General features: G+C 39.6%; 1 protein-coding gene across 2 annotated transcripts in view; it reads right to left on the bottom strand.

The window, feature by feature from the left end:
- Positions 1-1,135: 1,135 nt before the first annotated feature.
- The window catches only part of ATCAY (ATCAY, caytaxin), a 29,774-nt gene continuing 15,196 nt past the window's right edge, over positions 1,136-15,713 (bottom strand). Inside the window, exons 8-14 of one of the 2 annotated variants that reach the window (XM_019556970.1) lie at positions 14,415-14,501; positions 13,420-13,518; positions 11,906-11,941; positions 9,460-9,495; positions 8,427-8,470; positions 7,443-7,478; positions 1,136-6,458 (exon numbers count right to left, since the gene is read on the bottom strand). In XM_019556970.1, coding sequence (XP_019412515.1) covers positions 6,439-6,458; positions 7,443-7,478; positions 8,427-8,470; positions 9,460-9,495; positions 11,906-11,941; positions 13,420-13,518; positions 14,415-14,501 — 358 coding nt within the window. In that variant the 3' untranslated portion in view covers positions 1,136-6,438. The remainder of the gene's footprint in view (positions 6,459-7,442; positions 7,479-8,426; positions 8,471-9,459; positions 9,496-11,905; positions 11,942-13,419; positions 13,519-14,414; positions 14,502-15,713) is intronic. The other variant, XM_019556969.1, reaches the window with a different exon arrangement.

The raw sequence follows: 15,713 nt of genomic DNA, 5'->3' as shown, positions 1-15,713 counted from the left end.
GCTTACAGTATGCTATGTAGCTTTACCCCAACTAGCTTATAGTTGCAAAAACTGGCAGGGTACATAAAATCATTTTTCAAACATCAGCTTGGTTTTAGATTTATAATGCCAAGCTTGAAACACAGTATTCCATCTACCTGTACTAATTATTTCCATAGTAATATATTTAAGAACTGTACAAGATAAGAAAACTTCACAAAAAGAAATTTGTCATAGATCGTTGTTATAGTGATTGATGCTCTTTAGATCAATATAATAAAGAAGGCCAAAATCTGCTCCCAGTTGCAACTCAAATATGGTGTTGATAGTTTATACTCAGATCAAATTTTGTGAGTTTTATGGTAATTTTTTCAGGACATATAGCCTAAAATATTTGGTATTCTAACAATTCTTACTGGTATTTGGTAGTATTATATGGTATTATACTAACACAGGGGTTAACACCGGTTAACCTGTGGCATGCATCCCACAGGTGACATGCAGCATATCAGGGAGGGAACAGAAACACAGCAGCAGATAGGGCAGAAAGCAGAGTAATGAATCAGGCAGGGAGCACAGGGCAGAAAGCAGCAACAGATTGGGCAGAGAAAGGAGATTGGAGAGGTTCTCAGGGGCAGTATAGGACTTATCTTGTGATATGCATGCCAAAAAAGTTGGTCCCCACTGTATTAATGTATGTTTGCATTCAGACTTATTACTTGAGATATGCAAATGTCTTTTTTCTTATTCAATTAGTATCCTGTCATCTCAGATATATCCCTTAAAGGTTGATTTGTAACGGAATATACTGGGACTGACTACTGAACAAGTTCTGGCAATTAAACAATAACTGAAACATGGAAAGAACAGGTGTCATGTGGGACAGTACGGTTCTTCACAGAAAGCAGTTGTTCCATGAATCGCCTCTGAATCAAAATATGCAGGGACAAATACAAAAATAATATTGATACTATATTTAGGAAAAGCATTTTGAGTAATGCAGCTTGCAGTATCAGAATGACTTATCTGGCCCTTTGTGATTTATGGCCCTTCCTTCATCAAAGTGCACTAAAATATTCCCATCTGATTTTTATTTTCATGTAAGATTCTATTCTAAACAAAAGTTGTAAGAATTAAATTGAATGGAAACAAAATATTTAAGTGTCAGCCTGTTTTTAATTGACTACCCACAGATATTTATCGCATAATACAAAGCAAAAAATAAGAATACACAGCAGCAATCTAGATCTTCTAGCATAAACTACCTAAATACAAACACTTTAAAAAAATGACAGTTCACACATTTTTACATGTAGGTGTGGGTTGGAGGGCCTGATGCAAAGGAAAAAAACTGAGGTTATGTTATATTATTGTGATTTTTCAAAATTCACTTTAACAGTAGCATGCTGACTTTTTGACTACCTGTCAGTAAGGAAATACAAAAAAAAAATCATGTTTACATTTTTAAGCTATCTTGCTTGCATGTCCCCTGTTGTCATGCCAATATCAGTTTAAAGAAATCATTGCTATATTATCTCTTCCCATCACCAAAAATGTAGAATATAGGTGTTGCTTTTAAAGACCTTAACACTTAGAAATACTGTTTTTCTCATAAATATGTAGACACATCTGTAAACAAACAGTCTTTGGAAAAAAGTAGATGGAAAAAATTGTCATGAGGTATGTTCTAAATGTCCACTCAAATTTACACAGTACTACTATACAGAAGGAATATAATTAATTATTCAACTTGATTAGACTGCACTGTCTGCCAGTTTCATTTCCTGTGCCTTGTGGAATAAAATAAATAAAAATTAGGTGACTGTTCCAAATGTGGGTATTCCCCAACTGTTCCAGAACAAAGTATTTTGATTTCATAAACTTGTTAATTGCAGGAAAAGCTCGGCAAAAAGTATCTGCATTTCAAAAGGATGGGCCAATTAACCCTACTTTATTGTTCTATTGATTTGTAGGGCTTTCAGTTGAATGTAACAGATGGATAAGGAGATTGGAGAGAAGTCACTTAAGCTGTTAAGCAAAGAAAAAGTCCATTGAAGACAAAGGGAAGACTCCTATCGACTTTAATGAACTTTAGAGAAGATCTTTAGGGAGTATGCACAAATACCTCAATACTGAATTTGAATGATTCACACTCTGTTCTTTAATTATGTCTGTATAGGAGAGAATCTGATTTTTCTGTTTATGTTCTATCCTCTATGTAATGTAAAACCATTAACAGGCTGTGAGCAGAATATAGTATTGTCCATAGACATGATAGCACAGATATGTGATAAAACTTTCCCTCACATAAAATTTCCCTATATCTGGAATCAGTAGTAGAACTGAAAAATTCATGTGAGTGGCAGTGTCTGACTATCCTCATCCAGGGAAGCAATTTGATACTTACTATTCAGACAATACAGTGCATTCATGTAAAAAAGCCTACTGTTCAGAGGTATTTTTATGAGGCAGGAAGAAAGCTTGGTCTACACTAGAAGCTCTTACTCATGTAGTAATGTTTCTAAAGGGGTGTGATTTATTTTAATTTAACATTTAATTTAAATTTAACTCTTTATTACTGGCAAAACCTTAGTATAAATGCAGTTATATCAGCAGAGAGGTGCTTTTGCTGGTATAACTTATTTTGTTTGGGGAACTGGTCAAACTGCAGATACCCTAGGAAGGTTTGCCAAGTTATTCAGCCTAACCCTTTCAAGTGCAGACAAGGCCTTAAAGTCGCCACTGTCAGGTCTGTTAAGGGTAACAACAAGGAATTTGCCTCCTTTTCAGTTTGCGTTATGGAAGGCAGCCTCATATTCAGACATAGCCTTTTTTAAAATGAAAGGTTCATTTTGGATTGGAAATTAAAACTATCTGAAATAAAAATGTTCAAATGTTATTAAAATATGTTATTTTCTCCACTAATGAACAATATTTGAACTTCAGAGAGATACACAGAAGTAATTCACAACAAATACACATAATATCAGTAGGGGCAGTTGAATCGTTTGATGCCATCATGTTTCTGAAGTGCAGTTAGGAGATCACATGTGACACTTTGGGCAGTTATAACAGACACCCAGATGTCTTAATTATGTTCTGAGCACATATGTGTTAAATGTCTTTGACCTCTTAAGTATTGTTGTCCAGGTTAATGACAATCCTTGATATGTTATTACTTTTATATTTTGTTATAGTTTTAAAACCACAGGTTGAGGACTCCAGACCTCTACCGTTATATCAGTTACCTGCATTCTCTGAAATGTTGCCAGCCACTCTTCTTTGAAGGTCCGCATACAACTCTGTGCGAAAGAGTCTTTCTATTGCCCTCAGAGAGAGCTGAATGTTTTTCTAAAGACGCAACTCACTTTCTGATGTGGTATTTACCATCTATTGGTCTGATACTTGTTTTTAAACTTGGTACAAGGCTGTCAATAACGCACATATCTTATTAAAAGGATCCTGCCAATTAGAACGTTGTGTTTTTATCTGAAAAATTTGTTACTATGGTTTCAAGTAACATATAAAAGCACTGTGATTGAAAGAAGTTAATGATACATTTGGTATTTTTGTATTGCCAATTTCATCTTTTCACCTGTATTTCACCTATGCTGAAAAGACTTATAGATAGCAGTTGGGGAGCAGAAAGTCTCTGCTCCCATTTTTTTATTTATTTTTTAATCCAGTATACTGTTTAAAGAATGCTATTTTAGAAAGTGCAAATTTTGGGAAAAATATTTTTTAAAAGTATTCAAGTTGACATTCTCCACTTTAAATAATAGCATTTCCTGCATGTTTAAATGAAACTGTTGAGGTCTTCATTGGAATTACTCTAAAAAACACTTGTACTTCAGTTTCCAGGCCCATTCATTCTGTGGTTGCTCTGTTAAGACTAAGATCAATGGTGACGTGTTTTTCTTAAGAAAGTTCACCTACTATTGCTGCTGTCCATTATCACAAAATGTTTTATGTCTTAAGGTCCCAAGACTGAAGATAAATCTGTGTTCTTTTTCCCAGTAGGATTTAGTTCAGAACAGTGTTATTCCAGAGATGGGGGCATTGTGGACATCTTTGCTAAAACATGTAGCTACTATAGGCACAAAAGAGGTTTTGGGGGTTGTTTTTTCAAACACTTCTTAAATATACTATCATATTGTTCACTATATGACTTTACAACTCTCTCCCAGCATCCAATATCATACAGTTTATTGCATTCTTTTGCAGAAAGCAAAGCACATGACTTCCATCAAAATGCAGAAAAAAAGTTTCTCAAAATGAGAAGGAAAGTCTAAGTTTGTGAATTCCCAGTGGGAGTTTCCCATCTTCTGTACTAGAGCAGGATCTGTAACTGTTCATTTTAAACCCAAGTCAAAGTCCCTGGATTCAATGGGAGCTTTTCTATTGACTTCTGTAGGTTTTGGAGCATTCCGTTTGTGAGAGCACATGAGAGACAGGTCACACGTCTTTTGGAAGAGATTTACACTTACATGTTTTAAAAGTTCTGACTGCTTGTCTTGAAAGAGGGTGACTGCCAATATTTTGGGAATGTAACATTTTTAGTAAAATGTTCCTTTTATCTTAAACTAAACTCCAAAAAATTGAAGTGCTGCTTCTTTTGCATGTAACATAAAAATCCAATCCCCACAGCCAGCAGCTGGCTAAGAATAAGAGGCCTTGTGATTCATGAGTGCTTGTTTTTGCGCTTATTTTTAATGTAATCCGAAAATGAAGATATGTGGTCTTCTGTGTCAGTGGTTAATGATATTAATATAACACTCTCTTTCCATGCATAGGTCTGCTCAGTAAATAAAACCATGACTTAAGAGTCATGTGTCCCACTGAAATTCCTCCACCTGCAATATGGGACAAACATGCAGAAAATGAGAAGAAAAGAAAATCGGCAAGAATAATGTTAGCCAGCATACTTTGTACTCCTTTGTAGCGTTAAAAAAACAAGGTTCTGTCTGCTATGCCGCTGTTAAGTGTAGAAAAGACTAAAAATCAAAACTCTGCACTTTACAGAAAGCAGATCCCTAGGTTTAGAAAATCTTGCTTTGCCAGTATTGCCCTCTTGTGGGATTTCACAGCAAAGTAAAAGAGCATTACTTTCAAGTGGTCATGAACAGCTTGACTGTTAGGGCCCTGTACAAAGATCTGTCTGGGGCTCCAGTTACAAAATCTCTCTTGACTGTTGAAATCGGCAGATAATTCTTCAACTGCACAACTCCATAAGGGGAGTTTGTGCCCTGTGCACATGTGAGACTGTTTGCATAGGGTGGCCCTGGATGGAGACAGGGGCTTGCAAGTGACACTGCTAGGCTTTTATGCTTGTTCAAATTCTTCTCTCCTCTGCTCAAAAATCCTCATGTTTTTTAAAGTCTTAATATCATATCATCATCCTTTGATAGCTGAGTGCCTGAACCCGGATACAATTCCCTACCTTTGTATTTGCAACAGTCTCAACCTGAGCTTGTTCTAGTCACTCTTTCCACTCTTTACCTTCACCAACCAGGAAGAGAATGTGGGAAAATTTCAAATATTTAGCAGCTTGTCTCTGCAGTAGGAGGTATAAATAGTGAATGATTGTCCCGTGTCATGAAAGTTCTGTAAAGAGAAGATATGAAAATCTTTCCTGTCCATAAGACACCTTCTTAAGAACAGATCTTTTTATGCCTTGGTATGGAAGGTGCTTATAAAAAAGGCTGGCATCCAAAATACCGCAGCCTTCTTTCAGAGTTAGTCTTCATCAGAGTGTCTTATGAAGAGGAACAGGACAAATTAAACATCATGGCATTTCATCATTAGGTAAGTTTCACTAGGACTTAGCCCGTGAGATGACCACCAAGAAATCTCGGTGCCCCGACTTCGCGGATCTTGGAATTTTGGGAGCAAGAAGGCCAAAGATTGGTGGATCCTCAGTATTGACTGGATGAAACATACACTGTATTTGAAAAGGTGGAAAACTCACTCTTCTCATATCCTATGTTTGTTAACACCTAGAGCAATGGCCATTGTAATATCTATAAGGAGGAAACTGATGTGCAATTGAAAGCAAAAAATTACAGTGCCGGCCAGCAGCAAGTTAAAGAAGGGATTTATAATTAAAAAAAAATATATCTCTTTGTTTGGGCTGGTGGCTGTGATGGACTATGAGGTGTTGTTTACTTTCTCAGAGGAAATATTGTATATATTTGCACTACTTATATCTCTCCACAGACCATCACTGAAACAAGGTTGGAGCCTGTCCTGGAAAGTGCTATTATTGGATTATTCTTTTTTTTATATATATATATCTTTTTTTTCAAAAGCTTCAAAGGAATTTGCATCTATGAGACATGGGCCAGGCTCCTTGATCTTACAGGGTTCAGAATGAGATGGTGACGAGATCTTATACCAGGAAGGGCATTTACAGTGGGTGACTGTCCAGCTGTGTCATTCTTTCCTTCCATTCATTCCTCATTACTTCAGTTCATGACATACTAAGAGGGAAGAGAGAGAGAGGATTATTTTTAGTAAACAAATTAGAATAAATCTGATGCCTTAAAATCCATAGCTAAGAATCTAACAAAATGGGTATGCATGAGTTGAGTGCTTTACAACATTCTGCAAGCTAAAAACACAAAGATCCATGTCCAGGCACCAATAGTTGGTCAAAGCCTTGGTTTACTTTAATCTGAATTTTATCCCAATAAGAATTGCAAATTGAATATTGCTAATTTTTACTCACTTGATCACTCCTTATTCTTGCAGGTGGTTCCACTGATGATAATGCTTTAGTTACCTGACTAAGGGTTGCATACTCTTACTGACTGACACGTTCTTTGGGGAGTAAACATCTCCTTGGTTTACCATTCTTCAGATCTCACATACATACTTTTATTCTGCATAAGATAACTTACCAAAGTCCAGTTTCTCCATCCAGTAGTTCAGGGACTTGTTAATTCTAAAGCCAGCCCTTCCTCACTGACCCCTCACTTCTCTGCTATTTAAATTCCGTCAAGAATATTTGTTTCTAGGCTTCGGAAATAGAAAACACAAAAAAAAGGAAACAAAAATCCCCTGCTATTTGGTAAACCTGGTGAAGATCAGTACACTTGTGGCTTAATCCCTAGAGAAGAAGTCTGCTAAATCAACTAGAGCCAGACTGGACCCAAGATCTTTTGTTTCACAGGGAGTGTATGACAATTAATGAGAACAAAAACTTTGGAAGGGCTGTTAAACCCCATTTGTTGGAGCCAGTTTCTAACTAGAAGATCTCATTCTGATCTCTGTGTGAGAAGATTGTTCCCCATCTGCCAGGTGTAGGGTTCTTAAGCCTTCCTTTGAAACATCTGGTGCTTGCTACTGGATTCTGAAAAAAGATGCTTCATACATCTGATCCAGTCTAGTGATTCACTCAACTAGCATAGTTACAAATGCGACTGTATGAGGGTAGTGACAGTAGAAACAGGTATTCATCCAACCTGGTTTCCTGATCCTCTGTGGGAGGCACAGGCCTGCTAGGGAGACAGACATTAACATGAATAAGCATATCTTCACCATAAACCATTCATCCTCAACTTATATCCATTGAACTTGATGTAATTCTTTGGAGCAACACAGGCAGATCAAGTAGAATCTCATGCATTTGATCAATGTTCCTCTTACTCTGGGGAAGAATAGAAAAGCATCCACCATTTCCTCTCAGCAATAAAAGGAGAGACTAGAAGGGAGAGATTGTGTTCAACAGCATCACAGCTAACAGGCTCTAACTTTTTAAAGGAAAATTGCACTCATTGTTTCCCATAATGGCAAGACCTCATGCCTGGAGTACATTTTGGCATTTCCTATAGCTTTGCATTCATATGTGATGATATAAGAACACATTTGGCTTCTATTTATACCAGGAGATCAAAGGAATTGCCCAGATACACCAGACAGGAAAACTGAGTCTTCTGAATATGCTGATGCAATATCACGATGCAACATTGCAGCACAATATCAGGAGAACTGTCTGTTTGATGACTGGGGTTTTTTGGCTCCGTTCCCTGATCAAATGTTTTTTTTCCATAGCCTTAGAAAGTTGAAGAGCTTTGCCATGAATTCATTTTGACAGATAAAACTAAAAACAGAGTAAGATCAAGCTGATCAATATATTCTAAATTCACTCTCAGTGGGTGCGTCTGCACATGATGCTACGTTGCCGTAGCAGCGTGCTCCCTCATTATAGCGTGTTGCTATGGCAATGTAGTAGCTAAAAATAACCATGTGCTGCATGCATGGTGCAGTATGGGTTGTTACCGCACCATCATTTAGTACTTCCAAAAGGAAGTACTATATGATGGCGCAGTAACAAAGGCATCATAGGGACATGTGTAGAACATGGTAGTCCCCAAAACAAGAGTTAGTTTCACCCCCGCGACCAACTCTGTGACACAGATACTGATAACTTTGAGAATTTCAAATACCTGAACCATCTTGACATCTTGGGACCTTCTGATAATAGTGGCACCTGAGAACAATATTAAGTTTCTGCAGGTTCTTGTTTCCAGAACATTGCTGCATGCACTTACAAACATTCAGACTGATCTACAGGCTTCTCCTGGCATAAATGTGAGGGGGAAACACACGGTGCAAGTCCCAGACAGAAAAAAAAAACTGCTTTCAATCTTAGAAAGAATAGTAATTTAGTGGCAGTGATGCAACAAGATTTTGTAAAATTTCCTTCCTCTCATATATTATTTCTGGGCTAAGAGTAAGATTAGAATCAGCTTCCTGTTTGATACATCCACACACAAGAGACTATGTCCTGATTTATGGAAGATAGACCCTGTTTCATTTCATTTGGTGCGGTCACTGCAATATCAAATGTGTCTATACTTTTAAAAGAAAACCCCAAACTTCTCATTTCCCCATTAGAAAATCTAATTGTCTTCTTTTTTCACTACATCTCCTCCTGGTCCCTCAGAATAACAGTCCCTGGTTCTGACGATAACATTCCCTGGCTCTCATTTTACATCCTTTGGTTTACAAGTCCCTACATGAGTCACATATTTCTCTCTCCTGGAGCTCCTTCATTCCAGTGACTCAGGACACACTGGACTTTTATTGTGGCTCAATGAACTCAGCTGACTGAGCAAGCTCATCCACTGAAGAGGGGATTAATAGCAGCAATTTGTGACTTGCTGCACAGAAGCGGTGTTGGTTATGCCAACAGGAGACTGATCTGCTTTGATAGGTTGTCAGAGCTCAGTTAGATGGCTAAATGGCATTCACTTCTTTTTTTTCCTTTTTCTTTTTTCTTTTTTGAAGACTTTTTTATTTCCTAGCAGGACTTTTTTCCCTGTGGTTCATATAAAAATATTTCCAGATGCTACCAGGACCCTTAGAGCAATTTTCAACGGAAAAAAACTGATAATTATTAATTATTCATGTAGGAGCTAGGATTCCCAAGGGATATTGTAAGCACATGCAGCTTACCATCAACTATGGGATATTTACCTTTCTTTTTCTGCCATGTCTTGTTTCTCTTCTGCTCTGTAAGGAGAAATTATATTTGAAATCTACTGCATAGAATTAATCAGCCTTTCCATCAAGCTTGGATGTTATTCTAAAACAGATACTATAGCTAAAGAGCAGTTAAGAGCTTGCTACAGAAATTAATTACTAGGTGACAGTTGCTGATCCATTTTGGCCTAAAAGCTATGAAAATTTGTAGATTCAAACTGTTGCACTACCCCATGCATATTATAGGTTAATCACTTGGGAATGATTTTAAAGATGTAAAGGGCTTATTATGATCCTGATATTGCAGCCTCTACTCAGGTGAGTCATCCTTGTTCCCATGAAGTTGTTCACACTGTTATTCAGTCAACTTTTATGTTGATGTTCTTGAGCTACAGAGGATCTTATATTTTTTTGTTTGACTGGCTTTTAGCAATTTACATGAACACTTCTAAATGACTTCTAATAGCATGGAACTGGATTCTGGTAGTTTTACTTTTGCTGAATAGCTTTTTACTCTGTGGGTGAAATTCTGACCCTAATGGGAATTTTGCAATGACTTCAGTGGGGCCAAGATTTCACCCCATGGGCACATCCCCACAAGCAGGGGCAGGTGCTTGCAGTGGCAAAAAAAATAGCAGATTTGTGCGCTACATTTTACCTCTGTGCACGCCCCTGCACATGGGCTTTGGTGTAGAGGAAACTGTCATTTCCCCACTCCTCCCAGCTCCCAGCATATTGGAGGACCTGGGGTGGACTTAGAGGAGGGGAGACACTCTGACTGAGCCTCTGTGTCTGCTGGTGCATGCTCCTATGGCACATGTTGCTTTTTTTTGCTACTGGGATTTCCTAGTAGCAAATTTTGCCCCCGTGATGGGCACATTTTAACGTGCTGGGCATGTGGTTTGTGGCACCACAACCATACATGTCTGCATGTCTGGACCCAGCCCATGAGTCAATGGCATTTCTTCCAGGTCCTGCTCAATGACAATGATAGACTCTGACCCCAATCCCCGATCTATATATAGTTTTGTACTGTCATAACTACTTTGTTTTGGGTACAATCTTCATTAAAGGGGTTAAATCACTAGTTGTGGATGTGATTATACCAGTTGTAAAGATGTTTTATACTGGAGTATGCTTATTCCCTCTTCTGTACAGGAATAAACTTTACTGATATTAATGCCTTCAAACTGTGGTGGCAGAGGCGTGGTTGCATCACTTTGATTGCAGAGGTATAGGTTAAGTGGTATAATTGAGAATAGATGAGCCCTGAGAGGTAAGTAGACTTCTATTTAGGAGCGTATCAACATAACTTTTAGAAATACTCATCAGTTTTTCAATTGCCTTATTACTGTAACAGGGCCCTTCTACTCTGGTTCCTTCTTGACAATAGCTGCGAACAACTGATTTCCCCTAGCCCTCTTTTAGGTGGCACTGAAAACAGTTTGACTCCTTTTCTAGTTGGGAAGACAAGTGTAGGCGAAACTGGGGAAACCATTCTTGATGGCTACTGTCAATAGGAACCATTAGTTTTACGAGGATTTATAAGGTGCCTGTTACTGTGGATTCTGGGCATGTGATTAGGTAAGTGGATCAGCTTCCCCATTAAGGTCATCAACTGCAGCTTCAAAGAAATTCATGGAATTGCACCACCTTATATCAGCAATTAGTGTTTACAAAATCTCATCTATTACATTCCCTTCATAGCCCTATTCCAACAGATCCTTCAGCACAAAACATATTGCCAGATAATGAAAATTGCTTCCTGCTATGGCTGGCAGAAATGCTTTGGATTTTGGCCATGGAATAAAAGTATTCCAATTAGAACCAGGCAAATCATTCACTTTTATTGCTGATCAGATGAATTTCATGTATTCTACTGTTCTATGAGCTGCCTGTGATTTCTCAGATGTTTCCATCATTGAAAATGATGTGTCAAATGACTTCTATTTGCTGAATAGCCATGAACTGACAAGTATACTTAGAGTTAAGCACATGCATAAATGCTTTGTTGAATCAGAGCCTCTGTAAGCAAGGCCTAGAATTCCTGGAAACTGGGATGAGCTAGCCTGGTGCCACTCAGCCCTAACTGGCCCAGCAGCAGGCAACATTAGCCTCAATAACATATCCACTTATGTAAATTAAATATTAAGTATATACTTAAATCCCACTGATATCTGTAGATCGATTGCATCCTGCATCAGAACCCTGTCCTATCTTCTGGCTAATTCTGCCTGACCTCAGACTAACACAGCTAACTGCCCCTTTGTAGGATCAACAAAAAGCAGAACCCCACCCCACAGGTAGCTGGGTTATAAGGCACAAAAAACATAATGGTGATAACTTGCAAGTTTTCACAGGAGCAAAACAAATTGCAGTGGCTTTATGATAATATGAGTCCCACACTTCCCATTCTGCATCTCCAAAAAGTTGATTTTACCTTTCTTTCCTGGCTTTGATTCTCTCTTCTTCATATCTACAACAAAATAGATACTTTTTCAGTAAATGTGGAGCCAGGACTGTCTACTTTGCTTCTTAGTAAATGCTTCATTTACTTTGAAGGGTGCAGGCAGTAGCTACAGTATACAAAGGGTATGACACTGTTCTGCATTTTGTTTCTGTAGAAAACCTGGCAGGTAATTTGTTCAATAAGATGATTTACATACAGGAGCAGATCTAATATTCCTCTGCCAGAGATGTTTGGAGGTGGAGAAGGTTTGTAGTTTCCTTCAAGCCATGCTACAGCTTCCTGTATAGTATTTTCTAGTGTTTTGTTCAGTCCAGGGTTATAACCACCTGATAACACCTTTGAGTCCTTTACTTTTCCTTCCAAGACTGTTGCTGATCCATTTATTAAGACACCCAGTTCCCCATTATAGAGGGAAAATGACTCCCTAAATTCTGTGGAGCTCATCTTGCAGAGATGGAATAGAAGTCTCTCCTTTGACTGCTTGTGTTCCCACAAGAGGAACTAAAGGGGCTAGCTCTAGTAGAGTTTCTGATGGGAACCCTGCTGTACCCCTTGAAGAATATAGCTGTTCCCCAGGCCCACTTCCCTCCCATTGCCCCATGACACGTCACTCAGCTAAAGCAATCAGTTGTCAGTGGAGGAGGACAGAGTCCCACTGAGTGGACAGAGGTCCCACTAAAATGCTCCCTCAGTCCCATAGTGTCCTAGCCATGTGGAAAGCTAGTGGGAGAGTTACCATGTCAAGTCCTTGTTTCAGTCCTCCCTGACTGGTCCCTTCCATAGTCAATTCTACACATTAGGTAAAATCAGAAGCAAAAAGCATATAGAGGAAGTAGAAAATGGAACAGTCTCCATTGACAGTAGTCCCCTGAGACTTTTTCACTTCCCTGTGAGTGACCTGCTGCTCCAGGGGTTGTCAAACTTTCCCATACTCATCTTACAAAGACAGTCATTTCAGGTTCCATACCTCTGAGGTCTCCTCCTCACCACCCAGCGTTGCAGGCAAAGAAGCTGATTGCAAAGCTGAGAACCCATGACTGATTGGGTGAGCTACTGTTAAAAACGAGTTTCCCATGACTTCTAATCGCTACATGTTTACAAATACATGAACCCGACCTGTGCACACACAACTTGGGGGTCTGCCCACACACAATATCTGTATCCTATGAAAATGGGGAGTTCAGTGCGTGAAAGGATGGCCCTTCTCCAGTCCCAGCCCTCTCTACAAACATTACGTTAGAGTTATCATGTCCCAAAGGGGAAGGACAATTATTCTCCCCATTTTATAGCTGGCGCAGGGAACTCGTGGTTTGCCCCAAGCCAAAGAATAAATATGTCTGAACCAGAATTAAACACACAGGCAGCTTGGATCCAAGTCCTTTGCCTTGCCAGGACTGGCCTCACAAAGTGAGGGGATGCTATGACGTGGCAGCAGTACCCCAGAGTTGCCAAGCTTTTGAATGCGGGGTCCCTGCAATACTTACTGTACGACACACTCGGGAATCTGCACATGCTCCATAGGGATGATCTGCTCCAGGTCTTCCAGGCTGTGAATGTACTGGATCTTACTGATAAACTTCACACTGCCAAGGAAGGAGCACAGAGAACTAAAGACCCCATTCAGACTTCCACATCCACATAGTGATGAATATATGGGGTTAAATCAAATTCCTGATGAAATCCATGGGAGGTTTGCAGTTGATTTCAATATGGCAAGTTTATGATTCTTAGCAGGTATCAGTTCTGGGAAACAAAGCCATCTCTTTGCAAGGGCTGTGAATATTTCAGACAGCAACATTTAGGCTATCCTTCTTCTGATGTAGGTGCCCCATTTCTGAGTTAGGAGAAGATAGTTCTGGAGTCTGCACCTCTCCAGTTTGTTTTCACATTGGTTTCTACAGTGATTTGCTGAAATAGGTTGGGACTATAATATCTGGGACCTCTGAATGAGCTGGTTTTCCTATGTCCCTTCCACTTACTCTTGCTGAGACTGGGTTTGGGTTCAGAGGCTTCCAAGGTGGTAGCACCTACGACTACTCGGTCTGGATTTAACCTAAGAGGCTGTTACAAGTGCCTGACAAAGAAAAAAGATGCTAAACAAAACCTGTCAATAACATCTAGAAAGCTTTCACCTCTAAGGGTCACATCATAAAAATACAAATAGGCAAATAATCTAGTTTGCAATTTATAAATTAAGTAATAATGCTAATGATCATTCTTAACATGGAGAAAAAAGTCATTGCTCATTGCAGCAGTCTCCCTTTCTAGCTGCATGTGTCGGACCATCACAATGACCATAGTGGATCAGGGTCACATTCTACGTAGCCCAATATCTTGTCTCTGACAGTGGCCCACAGCAGGCAGCTCTGGGACAACCTGCCCTCATCTAAGTCTCTTCCCAGTCTCTATTAGTTAACTGCCGTAAAAGCTTAATTTACACTCCAAAAACCACTTGTATCTGGTGGAACTTTCTGTATACCTGATGAAGGGCCTGGATATAGCCAGCACTGTCCGGATGAACCACGAAGGATGCACTATTATCAGAGCTTTCAGGTTTTTCCTCAGTCTGTGGAAAAGTCAGATGATAGGTTAGACCAGAAGGGCTTTGTTTTGAGCTTGCTTGCACCTGTGTGAGTCCGTGGATTTCAGTGGCTTTTAGTGGTGTTGGATCAGACATAGGCCCATGGGATCAAATACATTAGTGACAGGAATGACCTACTGAGCCATAGGTTTTAGCTGTTACAAACTTGACCTCATGTTATATCTTTCAGCACCTTACCCAAGCATTGCTTCATAGGTAAGTAAACTATCTAGGAAGAGGGAAGATCTAGTTTAGTCTAAAAGCAACAAAAGCCCAGATAATTACAGGAAAATCTGCCATACTAATTCATTTTTGTGGTGGATTTGTAATGTATAATGTAAGTTGAAGGGCATGAGACCTACAGCTGGGATATTCCAAGGAGCCTACGAGAGTTAGCCACCAGGAGTCAGGAAAGTTGGATTTCATTTCTGGCTCTACTTTTGACTTACTGTTTGAGTTTGTCCTAGCTGCCTATGTCTGTGGTTTCTGAAAAAGACTCTCCTTTTGGGTGCCTTGGTATCTGAGTGCCCAACAGGAGACACTTGGAGTCAGATTTTGGAAGGTGCTGAGCATCTAGGCTCTCAGTCGGGTTTGTGGGTGCTTGGTTTCTGAAAATTGAAGCCTCTCTGCACTGCTAAGCAACTTAGAGCAGCCAGCGAGAGTGCCAGCGAGAGTGCCTTGATAATAGAGATCAAAATATCATATTAAGAAATTGTCTTTTAGCTTACTACAATCAAGGATGCACTTAGAGTGTGGTTATTATTTAGAAACCCCTAAAGGGACAGTCCCTGCCCAAAGAGCTTCCAATCTATGTATAAGGCAAGGGACAAGAGGTGAATGCAGAGAGATAGGTGGGTGGGAGAGACAAAAGGAAATGAGTCTAGAAATGCGGCTTTCTGAGCACTCTTGGTGCTCTGGTGTGGTGCCAGAGGACTGGAAAAGGGCCCTCATGGTTCCCATTTTCAAAAAAGGGAGGAAGGAGGACCCGGGAAACTAAAGGCCAGTCAGTATTACCTCAATCCTGGGTAAGCTTTTTGAGAGAGTTATCCTGGCACATGTCCACGAGGGGCCAGAGGAGGAGGTTATGCTTAGGGGCAACCAACACAGGTTCATTAGTGGCGGGTCCTGTCAGACCAACCTGGTGGCCTTCTACGACCAGGTCACCAAATCCTTAGACCCAGGGGTAGCAGTGGACAT

This window comes from Crocodylus porosus, unplaced genomic scaffold (assembly GCF_001723895.1).
Source record: "Crocodylus porosus isolate Cpor-Errol unplaced genomic scaffold, CroPor_comp1, whole genome shotgun sequence".
Lineage (NCBI taxonomy): Eukaryota > Metazoa > Chordata > Crocodylia > Crocodylidae > Crocodylus > Crocodylus porosus.
Note: the sequence above shows the minus strand (reverse complement) of the source record. Positions and strands in the feature narration are given on the sequence as shown.